This window comes from Heterostelium album, assembly GCF_000004825.1.
Source record: "Heterostelium album PN500 unplaced genomic scaffold PPL_contig27, whole genome shotgun sequence".
In the NCBI taxonomy this organism is placed as follows: Eukaryota; Evosea; class Eumycetozoa; order Acytosteliales; family Acytosteliaceae; genus Heterostelium; species Heterostelium album.
The window spans coordinates 14,969-35,784 of NW_008805104.1; the positions used below are offsets into that span (position 1 = coordinate 14,969).

Sequence of the window (20,816 nt, forward strand, 5' to 3'; positions counted from 1 at the left end):
AAAAAAGGAGAATAACGTTAGTTATCACATCTCTTTTTAACTATCTTGGATTATATTAGAAAATATTACAATCTGCAAACTGAAACCTTTTTTTCCTCTGATAGCAGCTTTTTCATAAAAAAATGTCAGACTTCCTATGTTTTAATGTTAACTGAAACTTCCGGCACTAATTAGTTGAATGATTTAGTATCATTGCTGTATGTAAAAATTAAAAACTTAAAAGTGATACCTTACATCAATTATCCAAAATTTAATTCAAATGCTGTTAATTTAAAATAATATTAAATAAAATAAAATAAAATTAAATCATTTATTCATTTGGAGCACACTTTTTAAAGGAGTGAAACATATATATATTAATTTTGTAAGAATCGTGCCATTTAAACAAAATAATAAAAATAGAATTCTGTCTTTTTTTTTAAAAATTTTTTGGAATAGAATAATATTTACCCAAAAACAGATACATACTTCAACAATTTATACCATCAAACTTCAATTTGTTTATAGAAGATAACCTATAAATATTCGTTAAATGGGTTCAAATAATTCAAATAGTTTTTCATCTAAATTTTTTAGAAGAAACATATATTTGCAAATATAGATGATGGTATAGAATCTTTTGAAAATTTCAGTTTTGACAATGTAAATGTGTATTTAAATATTTACAGATCTTTTCCAGATCAATTTGGTACTGAGTCTGGACATCACTCTTTAATTCCTTGGCATTCTCCATCAATGAAGTCAATTATGAATGAGCTCTCCAACCAGATTTTGAGCTTTCTTGGATTGTCTACAGGAATTCCTCCAATTTCTTTCTTTATCGTAGTAACACCAACTGTAATAGAGCGAATCAAAAGAGGTGACTTCTTCTGATATCTGTGTACCAATTTCACTTTTTGGTTTTCCTTGTTCACCATAACTAGATGAACCATTAGACCAAATGGATGTTGTTGATCGGTAGTTTCATTTGATATCCAATATTAAAGAGTGATGTCCATCCTCGGTACCAAATTGATCTGAAAAAGATTTCCAAAATCTCAACGACTACCCACCATGGACCATCGATCTTTTTGCTTTTTACAAAGATATAATATCTTTAATGAATTCATCAACTTAAAAAAAAAACAATTATTTAAATTTTCTTTCAAATAAAATTAATTTTTTTAGTTTGATTAAATTATTATTTTAAAACTTTTTCATCTTTTTATCTATTATTTGTTTCTCTTTCTCTTTCTTCTCTTGGAGAGTACGACTTTAGTGAGTTCTTCATCACCATCCGTGAGGATATCGAACATCTTCAAGCACAGCTGACCTTTTCCTTGTTTGAGTGTGACTTTGGTAAGAGTAGCGCAAAATTTTTTTATTATTTAATTTTGTACATTTAAGTACTTAAATGCCACCTTTAAGAATATTGGTAATAGTTTATTAAAAGTGATATTGAAACTCCATACTTTTCAGAAACGAATTCTTCATTTCCCCTTGTGGGGAGTTTCTCAGCTAAGAGTTTAAAAAAAAAACCACAAATTAATAATTTTAAAATTATTAAAAATTAAAAAAGATATGAGATAAAAAATGTTTTATTAAATTTATATTTTTAAACTATTTTTACTCAAATCATTAAAAGAAAATATCATATCTGATCCCTCGTAGAAATACTAATGGATACAAAGTTCCAGATGATAATAAATTAAAAATATTTGAATTAAAAATAAAAAAAATTTCATTTTAAAAAATTTCATAATTTTTTTTTTTCTTTGATGTGGTTTGAGTTGTCCCCCATTCAAATGGTTTTAGCACCCAATGTTTTTCAACCCAAATTTAATCATTGTACTTGCTCAATTTATTTTGAAAACTCAAAAAAAATATATAAACTCTTGAATCATATTTAGATAAAAACCAATAGTTCAGATCAAAAATACCTGAAGTTATATAGATAATGACAGAACAACAACTTTACTTGAAATCAATAGAACGTGATCCAACCAATTCCCGATCATACCATTACCTTGCATTAACACTCTCAATTGGTGAATCAATCATACTTAATGATGGACAATCAATGACAAAACAACAACTATTCTTGAAATCAATAGAATGTGATCCAATCAATTCCAACTCATACTTTAACCTTGCAAATACACTTTCAAGTGGTGAATCAATCACACTTCATAACGGTCAATCAATGACAAAACAACAATTATACTTGAAATCAATAGAACGTGATCCAACCAATTCCCGATCATACATTAACCTTGCAATAACACTTTCAAGTGGTGAATCAATCACACTTCATAACGGTCAATCAATGACAGAACAACAATTATACTTGAAATCAATAGAATGTGATCCAATCGATTCCAACTCATACTTTAACCTTGCAACTACACTTTCAAGAGGTGAATCAATCACACTTCATAACGGTCAATCAATGACACAACAACAATTATACTTGAAATCAATAGAATGTGATCAGGCCGATTACAGACCATATTATAACCTTGCATTGACACTTTCAATTAGTGAATCAATCACACTTCATAACGGTCAATCAATGACAGAACAACAATTATACTTGAAATCAATAGAATGTGATCCAACCAATTCCCGATCATACCATTACCTTGCAACTACACTTTCAAGTGGTGAATCAATCACACTTCATAACGGTCAATCAATGACAAAACAACAATTATATTTGAAATCGATAGTATATGATCCAACCTATTCAAGTTCATATAATAACCTTGCAAATACACTTTCAGTTGGTGAATCAATCACACTTCATAACGGTCAATCAATGACAAAACAACAATTATACTTGAAATCGATAGAATGTGATCCAAAGAATTATAAACCCTATTATAATCTTGGAATGACTTTCAATAATGGTTTGAGAATGATAAAACAACAACTATTATTGGAATCATTAAGATTAGGTCATCCACTAACATTGGTTTACCGAGAAATTGGATTAACACTTTCGAACAACAAACAAGCAATTACGCTACCAGATGGTGAGCAAATGACAAGGAGACAGCTACTTAAAAAATCAAGATTACGTATGATTGCCAAGTGAAATTTTTTTTTTAAATTTTTTTAGTTTAAATTAATTTATTCAATTGAATAAATAAATATAAACTTATATTTTTATCCAAAATAGTAAGATATTTTGTTTATATCTCATTTATATTGGATAATAAGATTTTAAAACAAGAGTTTAATAGGTTGATTTAGATAGTATTAATAAAATATGATGATTAACAGATTGTATAGCCGAGAACATTGCTAGATCAGAGAGACTAAATGTTCTATCTAATGAATGTCAAAAAAGTATCAATTTTCCAGAAAAAGAAAGTGAGACAGTAAAGTAGAAATCGAGATCGATCTTCTCACCAAGAGGTAGGTATCTTACCCAGAAGAAGATAATGACTTGGTATTGATGATATTATAAAATTATAACTTTGTTTGGATGAATAAAGGTTGTGAGCGAAATATCATTAAATAATTGATAAAAATCCTATTTTTGATTGGTAGATGCAATTGTAGAAAAGTTAAAGTCAAATAAACCAAGTGCGTAAAACAAAAAACCGACACAAGAAAAAAACGGTGACAGTGGCGAGTCACCACTTTTTTTTTTTTTTTTATTTAAAAATTTTAAGAGCCATTTGTCAAGGATCCTGTTGATGCACTCTCTGCTATCCAAGGTAATTCCACGATCATGATCCTCATCGCACTGGGAGTCAGCAGCAACACGGGTGTTAGCAGTAATACCAGTGGTGGCAGCAGCACGAGTGGTGGAAGCAACACGTATCGTTGGCTTATTGAGATCCTCTTAGAGTGGTGTATTTCAATCCTTTCTTTGTAAGTTTGCTGATGAAGGCTGGGCATCTGGCAACTTCTTTGTTTGAACCATTTGGGATTGGAGTAAAGTTGTTGTGGATCGATGGTGCTTAATATCCAATCTTCATCTTTGGTGGATATCCCAACTTTCTGGTACTCTTGAGGCTAAAGGTGACCCACTTGGTAGTGCCATTGATAACGTTTACTTTTGGGACAAATTTCATCTCACATCTCAGAACTTTCCATGCTTCTCGGCAAAGTAATTCAAGTAGATGGCATCGGGGACAGTATTCTCGAGAAACAATTGTGCCGATTCTTTCTTTTATTTTTTATAATAACTTTTTTCAAATATCCACAATTTTTTTCAACTTTGGACAACATTGAAAATACCAACTTTATTTAAGTAAAGGATTGGACCAACATTCTTGAAAGCAAATTGAATAGGAAATATAACTGAACAAGATGGTATAAGTGATAATAAAGATATTAGTAAATATATTTTAGAAACTTTCCAAATAATGCCATATAATAAAAATAATAAAAAACAAAACAATAAAAATAATTAATAATATACACAATACAATATAATATAGATTTTATTCTTCTTGTTCTCGTTCTTGTTGTTGTTGTTGTCGTTCTTGTTCTTCTTTTTCTTGCTGTTGTTCTTTTAGATCTTGTTCTTCGAGATATTTCTCCCAAACCTTTATACGGAGTTCTTTCTCCTCTTCGGTTTCCTCAACGTGGTAATCGGTAAATCCATCGTACAACTCTGCTTTAAGCTGACGCTGTGCAAAGAAACGTCCTTCCATTAGAGCGACACACTTCTCTGCACTCTCATAGTCTTTGAACTTTACGATGGCAACACCCTCCGGGTTCCTCTCGAACACGGTCACCGTTTGAATCTCACCGCATCGCTGGCAACCCATTTCGATATCCTCTTTCAACTCCTCGTAGAAGTTTGGATTGGTCCAAGACTCCACTGGATCGAACAGATTCTTGAGCACGACGACACGACTCTCTGATTCCTCCCATCCATAGTCCATCTGTTTTTTTAGATCCGATCGTTTGTCACCACTTTTACCACCACCACCACTGTTGTCACCACCACTACCATTTGATTTTTTCTTTTTCTTATTTACTGAATCACCACTTGATACTATTGATCGTGATTGTATTTGATCGCCTGATGCTATCGATAGTTTTATTGTGTAGCCAGGTACAATCTCTGTTTCGTCGTATAGCTGAATTGCCAGGGGGAGTGACTCTTTTCTGGCAAAGGAGATCACTGCCTCGCCGGAACGTCCACCATCTTCAAGCATAAAAAACTTTATCAGCGGAGTACCATGGTCGTTCTCCTGTATGAATCCAGCCTTTCTGAAATACTGGTATAAATCGTTGATCGTAAGTAATCTTGGATCGCGAGGTATATTTGAAACGACCAAATCTACAATATCAAACTTTTCTTCTTCTTGTTTCGATGCTTCACCATCATGATCATCGCCATTCTCAACTTTCTTATTATTCTTTCTATCTCTATTATATTTCTTTCCTGTTATTTTACTTTTATCTCTTTTATTATTATTATTATTCTTATTACTATTATTACTATTATTTTCATTCTTATTATTAGATTGAACTATATCTGTCTATAATAAAAATAATAGTTATATGTTAGTAACAAAAATATAATTAATTAACCGATTGAATTGATGATAATGATCATCATCAATTATACATACATTTTTAATCCATTCATTCTTTGTTTGATCGAATAGATATAATTGATTGTCTTTGGTTGAATTATATGCCCAAACACCATTATATAGGAATACAGAGTTACTACCATCATCGTCATTACTACTAGTACTATTGCTATTATTAACTTGTGGTTTTGCAGTAATGGTTGATGTTGTTGTTGTTGTTGATGTTGATGTCGTCGTTGTTGTTGATGTTGTTGTTGTTGGTTTCACCTCTTTAGTACTTCCATCAACTAGCGAAACATCATTGTTTTCATCTGATTCCTTTGTACTCATAATGTAGTATAATATTTAGATAATTGTGATGATGATGATGATGATTGATCAAAATGAAATCAAATGAAAATGAATCGGGAAATGGTGAACAACCAACAACAATAATTTATTTTTTTTATTTCTTTTTTTGTAAAAAATTTTATTTCTCAAAAATTAAAATTCAATCAATGAATAATAATAAATAACATATTTCTTTTATGTCATTTATAAATTTTCATCAATCTTGATTAGGTTGAAATTATTAATACCCACATTAAAAAAAATGACACATCTTTTTTTTTTTTTTTTTTTTTTTTTTGTTTGTTTTGATATTTTTCAGGTTCATTGATGGATTGGAACCCCACAACTTCATTAAATTAATTTATTTTTATTTTATTTATTTTTCATTCATCTAAACAAAAAAAAAAAAAAAAAAAAAACAAAAGATAATTCTATTTATATAGTGAATAAAAATTGAGTAATAATAATTTTCTACACTTGTTTAAAAATTTTATTGTATATATATTTTATTGCACTTCAATAAAAATTAATTTAAGAAGAAACTAGTTTTTTGCTTTTTTTTTTTTTAAAGTTTTGGCTTAAATTCGGTGTATTTGTGTAATTTGACGATCGTCTTGTTTTGGTCTATCTTTTTTAACATTATTTTTAGTTGTTTTTTTTTCATTATTTATTATAAAATACAACATTAACACCTCATAAAAACAAAATAAATATTATTATTATAATAATAAAAAAATCAAATACGTTTGGCAAACAAAGCAAAACTAAGCTAAGTTTATAGTTAGTTCATTTCAAAATTATAATATATATTTATATTAGTATTATTAGTATATAGATTTATTTATATGAATGTAGTTGTTTATTATTATATATTGATATAGATAAGATAGATAAAAGGAAAATAGATAGTTAGATAGATAGATAAGATAGTAGTATAGTTTAGTTAGTTTAGTTAGTCTGGAGAAATAATAACAAACCAAATTTGTTTGAATGAACCAAGTGACTTCCAATAGCAACAAGGAGAAGAAGCTGACGACCACAACAAACATTAATACTGTAAATACTGCTCCCACAAACTCCACCTCTGTCATTAACGATAAACTTAAAAAAGAAGTAGAAGATAAAGTGGAAGATAAAAATGATAATATTACAACGACTACAACTACAACAACAACAAACAATAGCAAAAATAACAACAACAATAATGATAAAGATGAAATAATATTGTTTCAAAAATGTATCAGTGGAATTCAAGATCAAGATACTGATACAGAGTCAGAGGTGGAGTCAGTATTCAATATCGGTGCCGAGTCGTTATTGAGCAGCAGCAGCAGCAGCAGTTCTGGTGATATGCAATCACTCAGCTTTTGGAGGAGAGACTACAACGATCTATCTTGGCGATGTCGTTGGCTAGAACTTCAAATCAGAGATCTACAGTATCAAGGTTATCTCTGTGATCAATCATATCAAAAATTAAGAAAATCAAAACAAGTAAGTTGATATTGATCAATCTTTATCTATTTTCGACAAATCGAATGATTGGTACTAATCATAGTTATCGTAAATAACAACAATAATCAAAAATATATTTAGAAAGTAGAAAGAGTTGAAATAGAAGGTACGATGAAGGTGTTCAACGATGAAACAGGTCAGGAAGAAGAAATTGATAGGCAAGGATCGTTGAGAACCGACGGAATGGTGCTACCCAAGAAACTGAGAAGAATGATCAAGAGACAACCTCCCATCCTCAGAAAACGTCAGATCCGAAAGGAAACTGAAACTCATCCATTATACACATTGGACAAACAATATTATAAATTTGAATCACAGTTAAGTAAGTGGTAATACACAACACAGTCTCTAGAAAAATATGAAAAATGATCACTAATTATTCCATTTTAATTATATGTTTTAGAACAAACAATAATTGAATCGAATCAAGATGAATATAGTAAGAGAAGACCAAAGAGACCAAGAGTAAAGAGATTCGATCAGGAGCATGATGAGCGATTCCACCTGTTTGAGAGTGAGAGTGATGGTGAGATTGATATTGTAACGATTCCACAGCCAAAACCGCCAAAGATATCTTTGAGCGAATCACTGATACAACAGACTAAAGATTCAGAGCAGTCAATTGCCAACAATGAAAAGGGAAGAAGAAAGAGAGGTAGAAGACCAACTACTACCAACGCCACTTCCATGTCATCAGCATCGTCATCTTTATCAACAACAGAGTCAGCAGAGACTTCATCAATAGTACAACAACAACAACAAGTAACATCAACAACAGGAAACAAAAGAAGATCAAGATCATCATCAAATTTAGATAGTAAACAACAAAAAACAAAAGGAAAAGATAAAGATAAAGAAAAGGAAAAGGATAAAGAAAAAGAAAAGGAGAAGGAAATAGGTAAAAAGCAACAAACTAAAGAGAAAAAGACAACTTCCAACAAAAGAAAGAAGGATGAAGAGGAGGAAGTAGTAATGCAAGCAGCTTTGAATGATGACGATGAGATAGAAGATAATCAAGATGATGACTACGACGATGACGATGATGACGATGAATCTAGTTTCGATGATGAGTTGTCTACTTCGGAATCTTCGTCTTCTGATTCTGACAGTGGATTCTACAATCGTGGAAGAGGAAGAGGAAGAAGAGTTAGAAATGGTGGTGGTTCAAACTCGTACGATGTCGTCTTGAACGTTGGTTCCAACTTTCATATACCTGTCGTTCAGTACAAGGAGATTATCACACCAGAGTGGAGAGAAGTTGCTTCCTCAACCGTACTCGATAACAAGCAACAGAATCTCTCAATGCCATCACCTCTGTTCCTAGCCGATAGATCATCACTGTCAAGCTTGGAAACACCATCCGAATACAGTCTTCAACCAATCGCAGAGAATGACAATGAAAAGGATGACCATATCATTGACAAGCCAACGTCAACAACACCAACCATACCTGAACAGCAACAGCAACAACAACCACACAATGAAGGTGATGATAATGAAAATATCAATGTTCATATCGATGCAGGTATGGAAATACCGGAATTGAAACATATCGATACTGCCGCTCTCAAATCTAAAGAACCGAAATTGAAATTTACACAAATTGATGAATCAAATGAATCAACAACTATCAACAGCAATAGCGATAGTAAGAAAGAAGATGGTGGTGAAGATGATGAATCTGACTCTATCGATGAAGATGACACTGACGATGAAGCAATTGCAAAGAGACATGCAGTTTGTGAGGTTGGCGAGAGATATAGATTCTTCCAGCTAATTCAATCTACTCCGGTGTCGAGACGTAAGAAAGTGTCGCCGGAATTCAATTGCACGGTTGAGGAGCTCTTGCCAAGCTATGTCTTCTCAAAGAAGTATATTAAACTGTTGGGACCAACATGGCATGGTGAGATCAAACGTAAGAAGAAACATCACCACCATCATCAACATCGACATCGTGAGGAAGTAGAGGTGGCCGATGGTGACGGAACTGACGACGAGCAAGAGAAGCAGCATCTTCGTCGAAGAAAGATATCCAGGATCAAATCAACAGGTGATATTTCCAAAGGAAAATCAGCAGATAACAAGTCAACTTCCACAACTACAACCACAACCACAACAACAACACCTACAAATAAGCCAATGAGAACTCGTTCATTTACTAGACAACAGCAACAACAACATCAGAGTGAAGAGAGTCATGAAAATCATGTTGGAAGTCGTAGAAAACTTGCAAACAACAGATCGGTATCTACTCCGAATCTAACACACAGTGCAGGTAGCAGTGGAAGTGGAACAACACCAAAGAGACAAACTGGTCGTAGAAAGAGACATATTGAGGAAGAGCAAGAGCAGCAGCAACAACAACGAGAGCAGGAGTCAACAGTTGTCGATGATGAGTCAGATGGTGATATGATCGTTGACAATGTCAATGCCTGGTGGAATGACAATTCATTCATTTGGAAAGCAAGTGTGCTCATGGGAGACGAGGAAGAACCTAAACAGCAACCTAAACAACATAAACAAACAGAAAAACAAACACTACATAAACCACTTTTACTTAGACTCAAAAGAGTAAAATCAGAACCAAATATACCAGAGATAAACTCAACATCATCAACTGTACAGTCAAACCAACAACAACAACTATCACAATCACAAACAATTATATATAATAACGATTTATCATCAACTTCAACAACCACATTTACAAGTAATCATATCAATGGTAACAGCATCAGTAATAGCATTAATAACAACAACAACAGTATAGGCAATGATACCAAAGATTCTTTCATTGTCAATCAAATAGATAAAGCAACCGAGATAGTCAATAGCAAAGATATAATTATGGATGATGTAGATACAAATATAAAATCAACATCTCTAAGCAAAACATCGACAACTTCAACTATTACAGATGAATTAGATCAAACTACCAACGATATGGCAGCACCAAATACCACAATGTCAGCTACCGAAGCAATTTAAATTAATAAAATTACTATAAATATTTATAATATTTCTTAAATATCACACAAATCAGTGTTATTTGGATTTGATTACAACTTTTTTTTTTTTTTGTCCTCTGGTGAAAGCTGATTATTTACCAAAAAATTTTGAACCAGCATTTCATTTGATCTTGAAACACAATCAATTGACACAAATAGTTCGATACCAATTCCATTTTAAGATGGAACCTATATGTTTGAAACTCAATAATAATAATTCAAAATAAACAAAGGAATAAATGAAAATTTTTAAAAGTAATTGCAATTCTAGGAAATGTATGGAGCTTTTTTTCAGATAATTGATTATATTTATTATTTCATATTAATTTTACCGGATTTTGGAATGGATTGTTTAAATTAATCCCACTGACTTTGGTGATCATCCCATTGCTGATTTGGTCTACCATATTGCTGATAGGGTGGTGGCTGTTGTTGTTGTGGATAACCTTGCTGTGGAGGTGGTTGTTGGTATGGTTGAGGAGGTGGTTGTCTATAGTCTCTATTGTCATAGCCAGATGGACCATAATTGTATTGTGGAGGTGGAGGTCTTGTTTCTTGATATTGGTCTTGTCGTCTTCTGTCGTATTGGCTGGGAGGTGGTTGTTGATACATTCCCTGTTGGGGTGGTGCTCTCCAGTTTTGTGGTGGTTGTTGTTGCTGTTGATTTAGAGGTTGTTGGTATTGTTGTTGTTGTGCTTGATATGGTTGTTGATATTGTTGTGGTGCTTGTGGTTGATATTGTTGTGGTGGTCTCTGTTGTTGTTGTTGCTGGAATGGTTGTTGTGAGTAAACTTGTTGTGGTGGTTGTGAAGAATATGCTGGTTGAACAGGTGGCTGGTACACTGGTTGTTGTGGTTTCGGTTGTGAATATGATTGTTGTTGTTGATGTTGAGATTGTTGTTGCTGTTGTGAAGCTGATGATGCCGATGATGATGATGATGATTGATTGCTGCTATTGGTTGGCAATCTTTGATTGCTATTGTTGGTTCCACTGCTGCTACTGCTGCTGCTACTGCTGCTATTACCGCTGAGTGGTGTCTTTAATATCTGTTGGTAGTTCTTCTTAAAGTAGTGTATCAACTCATCGACCGTTCCAAATGTTTTTCCTCTAATCTCATAGCCATCTTCTTTCACTAAAACGTACTCGTATCTCGGGTTTTGATTGGGAACGTGGTAGAGATAAACGTATCCTGGTTTCTCTTCGCAGATTGCAAAAGCATAGGGAATCGACTTGGGGAATCTCTGTTTATCTTTTCTGAGTTTCTCCTCGACTTCCGACTTGGTTCCACTTCGATAATACTTGTGTTCCTTGAGATTATTAACATTGTTGATTATATATTCTACATGTCTTCCAAGAATTTCGTCGAGACTGTCGTACTTGGCCTCGCCAATATAGAATGACAGACCCAAACTCACTGGATTTGGCTTGTCTTTTTCTTTGATGTCGTGGTGTATGATTACATTGTCAGAGAATTTGAATGTCACAGTGATGTGGTCGAATCCTCTGCTGCTTGGACGCAGCAGTGCTTCACCTACAGGTCTGTCCTTGAGATGATTCTCTGCTTCCGACCAGGTGAATGAGTGCCACAGTGGATGAACAACGGTTCTCTTTTGTTTCTTTATCTTTTGTGGAACCGACTGTCGCTTCTTGGTGTTGGCTGCAATCGGTGCCTTTGGAGCCTCACCAAGTATCAAATAGGTATTCTCTCCGTTGTATTTCAATTCATTGTAGATAATATCCTCCCATTTCTCGGCGGCAAGATCCGAGGGCTTGCAACTCAAGGTGACATGGAATCGCTCTTTCTCAATCGAGAGAATACGGCAATTCAATGTCTGGCCTCTGGGCAATGATTTTACATCGTTGGTCTCACTGATGCATTCGGTAGGGATGGTTCCCTCCAATCCGTTCTCCAGACGACACTTGACTCCGTCGAGATTCTTGTAGGTGGTGACAGAGACGAGTGTACCGATTCTCAGTGTTTGGTCGGTCTCACCGGTCAACCAACTGAAGATCTGTGAGGGACTGGGTGGTTGGAAGTAGTTTCTAATGTCAGCAAATGGCGATGTCAACTCATTCTTGATGGCATAGAGCAACTTTTTCTTTTGTGTGTTCTGACGGATCTCTAGGAGCTCGGCAAATGCATCGAGATCGATAGACTCTAGCTTTTTGGGATCGTTCATCACCTCGAAAACACAGTCGTTCATCACATCTTCGTTGAGTGAATCTTGGTCAACGGTTCGGTCGAGTGCATCGGCGGCGATCTTGTAGGCAGAGAGATAGTCATCCGGATGGATACGAGTGTCGTCGAGCGGGTTGATGTTCTGATTGTCAAAGTATTTCTCACGGATCTGAATGAATCCTATACAATTTCTATATACAACATCCTGACTTGTGAGAATCTTCTCTATCGATTGACGCGACGATACATAACCACCCTTTCTAAAGACGGCATTGAGTAGCGCCTGTGCCTTTCTCGAACCGAGACCCGAAACAAACTGGAGTGGCGACGCAGCAAATTTGTTCTTGACGTACTTGTTGATGTCGACACCGACAGCGTTAACGACATTGATGAAACAACGATAGAGGAGTTTCAAGAGGTAGTCCTTTCCAATCATTTCTTGGAGTGGATGCAATTTGAGGTAGAGCACCTCCTTGTTATCGGTGCAGAGATTCGAGTATTCAGAGAGTGGATCGAGGGCACAACGTGCGACAGCAACAGCGTGCTTCAATACCGATGGAAACTCTGGGAACTCCTCGAAATAACGTTGAGAGTTTTGCAGTGACAAACCAATCTCTGGCGAAGCAAAGTAGATCTCGGTCGACAACTTCAAGACACCGTCGGAGTGTAGACGTGTGACATGATCTCTGATCTCGTCAAATAAACGCTTACTCTCCATCTCGGTGGCACTGATGAGAATCAATCTTGGCTTGTAGTCAGTCAAGAGATTGGTCAACTTTGAGACATCGTCTTGCTTTTTGTTCTTTAGTGTGGAGTCACCGACTCTGTCACATAAAAAGTCCATCTTGGTCTGTGTGAGCAACTCAGAGTCAGAGTTGAGGACGGCACACATGGTTGGCACCTTCTCGCTACCCCAACAAAAAGACATAATGTTGAATGTCTTGGCTTCATCCTCTTCTTCGTCGTCGTCGTTCTGTTGATTCGGTTGCCATGGCGCAACACGCAACTTCTCCTCCAACTTCATGGCGCACTCGAAAGCAACACGATTGCTTGCCTCTGTCAACAACTTGTTCCTCAACTCCTTTTCAAAAACGGGGTACAAAAACATATTCAATGTATCGCGAATGATTTGCTTACGCTCGGCATTCCATTGCTGTGCATTCGAACTGGTTCCACTGCTCAAATAGAGTGCTTCCATCTCGGGGATGATGACATTATCGTGGACGTGCTCAGGAATGCCAATCGATGTCTTGACGAATCCTTCACGCTCCGCCTTGAGAATCAACAGATACTGTGTGTCGTCAAAGATGTGACATGGTTTCTCGCGAATCGATTTAACAGTGATATAGGGATGGAATGCGTCGATCTCTTTTTGGCCGACGGCAGTCGGTGTCGTGGTGAGATAAGCATACTTTCTGTAGATCATACGAATCGATTGACGAACGTTTGGATCGAATCCAATGTCGTGCGCCATCAGATAGCGCGCAGCACGCAGCACAGAATCGATATTGCCACACTCGACACAGATGTGTTTCATGGCGCACGACGACGGGTCGTCAAAGTGGTCGTTGGGCACGTGCGACATGTAGTTATCCATCAAATTGATACCAAATTCTTGCGCACTGATTCCATAGTACGGAAGGAACTTTGTCAGTCCTGCCTTTGAATAAACTGTATATAAATCTCTCTTGATTGCACGCTTCAGCTTTGGTGTCGATGCTATTGCTGTAGTGGCTGCTGTGTTGTTATTGTTATTCTCGTCATCGACCACAGTTGTAGTGGTGGTGGTGGTGGTTGACTTTACTCTGAAACCTTCTGGACCGTTGATCATCTGGAAGAGATCGTAGAGATCGGCAATGCCTTCCTCACTCTTACATTCACGCAACGACTGCTGATACTGCTCCAAGTTTGGATTGGCAGCGATGAACGACTCCAACGATTTCTTTGAGGTCATCATATGATTCCACTTTTCGTCGAGATCGAATATCGTCCACAAGTCTTGAAGTGTCATTGGTTCAAACACATCCTTCTTATAGGTATAAACAAACGGCACCTCCAGCATATCACGCTGGAAGAACTTCAATATCGTCGAGATAGTCTCAATCATTCGCAAATCCTTTGCTTCCTTATTATCGAATGCACTCTCATAGATCCACTCTGCTTCTTCGTATGTCTGTCTTTCACCTGCATATGGTGTTCCTTTTCTCAACTAAAACAAAGTAGATTATTAATAATTAATAAGCTTCGTTTAAAAGTAAAGATGTGTGCAAATCAAAAGTGATCACTTACTTGTAATCTCTCTGGTACATTCTTTTTACGTATCTCTTCGTCTGCATCGGTGAAATGTTTCTCTTCGAGTAGAGATGGTTCGTATTGCTCCTTGATGAGTGACAGTGTATCTTTTGGACGTTCCTCCAACAACATGTCTTCCTCTTCGTATTGTCTGACACGACCTCTTCTGTTCTTATTCTTCAGGTTGACAGGCTTGTCGTGTGAATCCACAACGAAACCATCCATTTCATCCTCCGAATCAAAATCATCATCTCTATCCATATAATCATCATCTCTCTCTCTCTCATATCCATTTTCGTTTGTCTCTTCATCAAGAATATCATCTATAAAATAATAATAATAATAGAACAACAAACATTAATTAGAATTTGCAAATTGAATGTCTGTCAAGCCAGCTAGCTATATTGATAGTTAGTTACCATTTCCAAATAAACTTTGTTGTAATTTCTCTCTGAGATCTTCACTGTCGTCACCGGCTTTAAACTTTTTGAGACGGTGAAGTCTACCTTGTTCTTGACGTTTCTTCTTCTCTTCACGACGCTTGTGACGCTCTTCACGACGTTTACGACGCTCTTCACGACGCTTCAGTGTTTCTTCGTCCTCTTGATCGTCGTCGTCATCATCTTCGCCATCGTCGTTGTCACCTGCATCGTCATCGCCATCGTCATCCTCAGGCACTACAAAGTCATCGTACTGATATGCATCCTCGCCTTCCTCTTCCTCCTCACTACTATCTTTATACTCTTCGGGATGTTCATCGTCGTCGTCTTTGTCATTCTTTGGTCTCTTCTTACTGCTACTCTTTCCGCCACTTCCATTCTCACCGCCGGTGGCAGTGGCAGTGGTGGTGCTATTATTGTGTGAAGGTGAATCTTCAACATTATCTAATTCACCCTCAATGTCGTTCTCCTCATCACTGTATTGATCTAATTGTTGTTAAAAAAGAAAGAGAGAAATTAATAAAAATGTTATTTTACAAATCTTAAAAACAAAAAAACACAAACTCATCAATCTAATAATATTTAAACAAACTAAAAAATCTAAGAACTATAGATAAAAATAATAATAATAAATAGATGTATAAACTAAACACCTCTTTCTTTATCTATTTATAACTCTAATTATATGATCTTTTTTTTTTTTGTTTTTTTTTGTTTTTTTTCTTGAAATTTTTATTTTATTTTTATTTTTATTTATAAATCTTAAATCATCTAAAAGATGGATATTATAGTTGCCTTGCTGCTGGTGTTGTTGTTGTTGTTGTTGTTGTTGTATGATTTAATTTTGAACTTTTAGGTTGGTTTCCTTTTTCTTTTCTTTTTTTCTTTTATTTTTTTTTTTGATATCTTTTTTTTTCTTTTTCTTTTTTTTTTTTTCTTTATTTTGTTACTTTTCTTGTAATTATATCGTATCTGTAGTATTTGTTGTAGTTATTGATTATCTAGTTATATAACTTACTTTTCATTGTTATAACAATGCTGTGCGAAAGGGAGAACAAACTAACTTGTCAAAATGACAATCTATGCAATTAATATTGGTATTTTTTTTTTTTTTGTTATCTTTTTTTTTTTTTTTTTTTTTTTTAAATTCAAAAAAATCAAATTAAAACTGCACACCCACCCACTATTAACTATCAACGACAACTGTGAACTTTGAAAAAATGAAAATCATTTTTTTGGAGCGTGCTGTGATAGATGAACGTTACCAAACTAAACTACTAAGATTATTTATAGATTTACAAATTTTGACTTTCTAAATATTTTCTTTGATTATATAATCAACTAATTAATATCTATTTTAAATAGATTTGATCTAACATTTATAAAATTAATGAAACAATATTATTTATCTAATCTCTACAGATTTATTACATATTATATATTTATAAACAAAAAATAAAATTACATTACTACATACAATCTATTCGAATCTGTTGTTTAAACAAACTAAAAATGTTAAGATATTATTCCATTTAAGTTAGTTAGTTAGTTACTCAATCCTGATCAATATATTACTAAGTATGGTGTTAAATGGTGTGGAAGTGGGGAAAGACTAGTACTTCTAAATGATTCATCGATTTCAAATAATAACTTTGAAATTTTAGTGGTTTTGAAATTTCGCTCTGTTAAATAAAGATATTATCTTCGTTCGAAAGAACTCAGTTCTTTTTTGATTAAAAATTTAATCAATTTTCAAAATATTTTAAATTAATTCTGATCATTTTTTTTAAAGTTGACCAATTTTTTTTTTAATTTAAATTCAATTTCATCCAAAATTAATTGAAATACTTAGAAATTAAATTAACTACTAATAATTATTATAATTAACAACCAACAAATAAAATGAAGATCAAATTATATTATGGTTCTGGTGCTGCAAGTTTGTGTGTACATTGGATGTTGATAGAGATGGGTATCGATTTCGAAGCGGTCAAGATCGATTTGTCAAACAATGAGCAAAAGGGAGAAGCCTATCTCAAGATAAATCCCCAAGGAAAGGTACCGGCTTTGGAACTCGACGGTAACGTCTACACAGAGAGTGTTGCTTTGGTGATGTTGTTGTCGGAGCACAGCGAGCGTTTGAAGCCAGCGGTCGGCACTGACGAACACGCTCGTTGGACAGAGCTCTTGATCTACTTTGCCAATTCATTGCTACCGGCATTCCGTGAATGGTTCTACGCCCCCGTCGAGAGCGGTGGTAACAAGGAGAAGGAGACCTTCTTGAAGGACCTGGTTAGACCACGTATCGAAGCGGTCTACGATCGTATCGAAGCGTTGCTTGCCGACGGCCGTACCCATCTGCTCGGAAACCAGTTGAGATCGGTCGATTTCGTTGGCACCATGTTGATGCGTTGGTCAAGAAACATGCCAAAGCCAGCCACTCAATGGCCAAACATCAACAAATACGTACACAGAATGAGATCGATGCCATCATTCATTGAAGTCTACAAGAGAGAAGGTTTGACAGAGTGGACCAACTAATTTGAAATTGAATGTGTTTCAAATCTATATCGAATAGAGTCATTCGATCAAATTTTAAAATAAAAATTAAATATATTTACTGTAATCTATATCATATAATATTAAATATTTGATAATAATATTGTTGATTTTCAATATCAAAAAAATAATGACATTATTTCTGACAACTAAGAACCACTCCAATCCGACACGTGATTTCTTCCATTCCTTTTTCTTCAAATATTGGTACTAATAAGGAAACTATTGTAATTTAAATTGATCTGTTTTTTTATGTTTTATTTGTTTTAATTTATAACAATTCATTAAATTGTTTAAAAAACAAAAGACTTCATTTAGAATTCAAAACCTATCTCATTGGTTTAGAAATTTACAATACTAAAAGATATTCTTTTATTAGAGATTAAAGTTAAACTTTTGATTAAACTCAAAATGATAACTCATCTATTCCACTTCAAAATGGAAATCAAGTGATTATAAACCTGAGAATATTGAATTATTTTAGATAATCATTAAGAGATAAACATAAAATGGTAACCATTTTCATTTTAATAACACATGTTGTTTTTTAATTTATTGTTTACAATTTTTGTTTTTTTTTTTGTAAAAAAGAAAATATGATAAATAAACAAACCATCGGATTCCGTTCTGGAATCAAGCTAAGCTTAGCTCAGATTTGAATACTTAGTAGTCATTGCATAGGGTATAGAAATCTTTTAATAAATTGGATCCCTCTGGAACCAAGTAACCATGATCCAATGTTAAATATGGATCATTTCCAGTTCTATAGCTGGTCCACGCCGATTTCTTTAATGATTCCTTCTTTACATCGGACAGGTCAGTCAATCTACGAAGTGATGTTCCAACATTATACATTTTCCAACCTTTATCCATACAGGCAGTCAAATCTATTTTGAAAAGATTTTCAAACCTATTATTATTATTATTATTATTATTATTATTATTATTATATTCAAAATATATTAATACAAAAAACTAAACCATACATTTTAAAACTTAAATTTAGTAACTTACTCTTGTTTATGAGTTTTAAGATCTATAATATTGACACCGGTTGGAGTCTGGAGAATTGGTGACCAGAAGAAATGAATACCCTGTACACCACTGGTGCAATTGAAGAAGTCAGACGATGAAAGATATACCAAGTAAGAATAGACATCGAGATCCGTTGGATTTATAACCTTGATTTCTTTGCTCGTTTGTTGTACGTAACGGAAGAAAATCTTTCTCCATGGATGATTGAATCTAATTGCTACCTCAGTATTCATAAAATCTTCGAATATATGTTCTAAAATAAATAGAATAATAATATTAATATTAATATATATTTATGAACAGAGTCCTTATCTTTTTAATAATTATTATACATACTATAAGATTGCATATATCCACGCAATTTAATATGTTTCAATGTTAAATTACTACAATAGAAATATCCATAGAGTTTCTTTTGTTCGGAAACCTCTTTAACATTCATAAGTTGAGTTGCATTCACTGAGAAACTCAACAATTTGTCTGCCATACTAGCAAAAAACTTGAATCTTGGTGACTGTAGTTATTATTAAAAAATATTTAATGAAAAGATTAGTATAAGGAAATTGTTATTAAAATTATATATTTTGTATACTTTACATCTTTAATCTCAAACATTGTTTTACTTGCTTGAATTAATTGCCCTAATGTCAATACACCAATTGATTGCATATATTGAATATCATCATCACCAAATCCTTGTAAAACTAATAATAATAATGATAATAGTATAAAATGGATTAATAATTAATTTAATTGATGTTGAAAAATAATAATAATAATAATTATTATTATTCAGAAAAACTTACTGGCTAATGAGGAATGAGTATTGATAGAGTCGATAGAAATCGAATGATTCGAATAGAATTCTGTTGGATTTGCATTCAAAAGGAGTTCTCTGGCAAGCGATTGAATGAGTTCCAACGATGGATCCTCATCGATAATACCCTCCAATACAATGGAGAGATCGGTCATAGTTGCCAACGCACCAATGGTTTCAATACCCTGTGCAACCAAAAATTGAATTGATGATAATTCATATCCAAAATCAACTATATCAATTTATATCAATTTAAATCAATATTAATATCAATATAAATATAATCTTCAAAAAATAAACAATAATTAATTTTACCTGTTTCCAATTTAGAAGTGAAATTAACTCTAACTTCAGATTCCTCTTCTTTTTCACTAGCATTACCCAAAGGTTTTCCAAGTTGTTTTTTCACAGCGGTTCCTTTGAGACTAAGGCCATCAAATGATTTAAGGTTATTACTATTGTTATTATTGTTGTTGTTATTGTTATTATTGTTATTATTGTTATTATTATTATTATTATTGTTATTATTATTATTATTATTATTATTATTTTCTAATGATAATAATGATGCTATATATGGGTTGGATTGACCTAGTGGAACTGGAGAGGATTTAACAATGGAAGGACCATTTAAGAACTCTTCATCGTCATCGTAGTAATCCATTTCATCTTCATCATCATAGTCAGGCTCATCATCAAAACTCTCACGAATTGCAGATTGTTCAATTTTCTTGTCAGTCACATTGCTATTGTTGTTGCTGTTGCTGCTGTTGCTGCTGTTGTCATTTGATTCAACAATGAGATTTTCATTTTCATTGTCATTGTCATTGTCATCACCAACAACGAAATCATCAAGATCATTATTATTACTATTGTTGTTATTGTTATTGTTATTGTTATTATTATTATTATTGGTATTACATATTTTAATGTTATTATTATCTAATGTATATACAGGTTCCATTTTCTTTGTTTATTTCTAAAATATAAAGTATAAAATAAAAATATAATATAACAAACAATATGGACTATATATCTTTATAGGAACAAATACAATAACAAAAAGAGGTTTGTTTTAGTGTTTTTAGTGGTGAAGGAAT

At 33.6% G+C, this 20,816-nt stretch overlaps 7 protein-coding genes across 7 annotated transcripts; 4 read left to right on the plus strand and 3 right to left on the minus strand.

Moving 5' to 3' along the window:
- Positions 1-122: 122 nt before the first annotated feature.
- PPL_00009 (uncharacterized protein) lies at positions 123-1,176 on the plus strand (the record flags this gene model as incomplete). The annotated part of the gene is made up of 3 exons (XM_020571056.1): positions 123-146; positions 577-837; positions 1,168-1,176. The coding sequence occupies 3 exons, from the start codon at positions 123-125 to the stop codon at positions 1,174-1,176; spliced, it is 294 nt and encodes a 97-aa protein (XP_020426645.1).
- Positions 1,177-1,936: 760 nt separating this feature from the next.
- PPL_00010 (tetratricopeptide repeat protein) lies at positions 1,937-4,280 on the plus strand (the record flags this gene model as incomplete). The annotated part of the gene is made up of 3 exons (XM_020571057.1): positions 1,937-3,059; positions 3,660-3,861; positions 4,250-4,280. The coding sequence occupies 3 exons, from the start codon at positions 1,937-1,939 to the stop codon at positions 4,278-4,280; spliced, it is 1,356 nt and encodes a 451-aa protein (XP_020426646.1).
- A 156-nt stretch (positions 4,281-4,436) lies between these two features.
- PPL_00011 (RNA-binding region RNP-1 domain-containing protein) lies at positions 4,437-5,873 on the minus strand (the record flags this gene model as incomplete). Its single annotated transcript, XM_020571058.1, has 2 exons — positions 4,437-5,486; positions 5,580-5,873. The coding sequence occupies 2 exons, from the start codon at positions 5,871-5,873 to the stop codon at positions 4,437-4,439; spliced, it is 1,344 nt and encodes a 447-aa protein (XP_020426647.1).
- Positions 5,874-6,863: 990 nt separating this feature from the next.
- Positions 6,864-10,373, plus strand: PPL_00012 (uncharacterized protein; the record flags this gene model as incomplete). The annotated part of the gene is made up of 3 exons (XM_020571059.1): positions 6,864-7,364; positions 7,467-7,707; positions 7,789-10,373. The coding sequence occupies 3 exons, from the start codon at positions 6,864-6,866 to the stop codon at positions 10,371-10,373; spliced, it is 3,327 nt and encodes a 1,108-aa protein (XP_020426648.1).
- Positions 10,374-10,750: 377 nt separating this feature from the next.
- Positions 10,751-16,330, minus strand: spt6 (SH2 domain-containing protein; the record flags this gene model as incomplete). Its single annotated transcript, XM_020571060.1, has 5 exons — positions 10,751-12,715; positions 12,773-14,782; positions 14,863-15,188; positions 15,285-15,791; positions 16,324-16,330. The coding sequence occupies 5 exons, from the start codon at positions 16,328-16,330 to the stop codon at positions 10,751-10,753; spliced, it is 4,815 nt and encodes a 1,604-aa protein (XP_020426649.1).
- Positions 16,331-17,207: 877 nt separating this feature from the next.
- Positions 17,208-18,471, plus strand: PPL_00014 (glutathione S-transferase family protein; the record flags this gene model as incomplete). Its single annotated transcript, XM_020571061.1, has 3 exons — positions 17,208-17,823; positions 18,244-18,313; positions 18,456-18,471. The coding sequence occupies 3 exons, from the start codon at positions 17,208-17,210 to the stop codon at positions 18,469-18,471; spliced, it is 702 nt and encodes a 233-aa protein (XP_020426650.1).
- Positions 18,472-18,527: 56 nt separating this feature from the next.
- Positions 18,528-20,680, minus strand: PPL_00015 (uncharacterized protein; the record flags this gene model as incomplete). Its single annotated transcript, XM_020571062.1, has 6 exons — positions 18,528-18,774; positions 18,879-19,152; positions 19,236-19,413; positions 19,497-19,603; positions 19,706-19,948; positions 20,032-20,680. The coding sequence occupies 6 exons, from the start codon at positions 20,678-20,680 to the stop codon at positions 18,528-18,530; spliced, it is 1,698 nt and encodes a 565-aa protein (XP_020426651.1).
- Between the last annotated feature and the right edge of the window lie 136 nt (positions 20,681-20,816).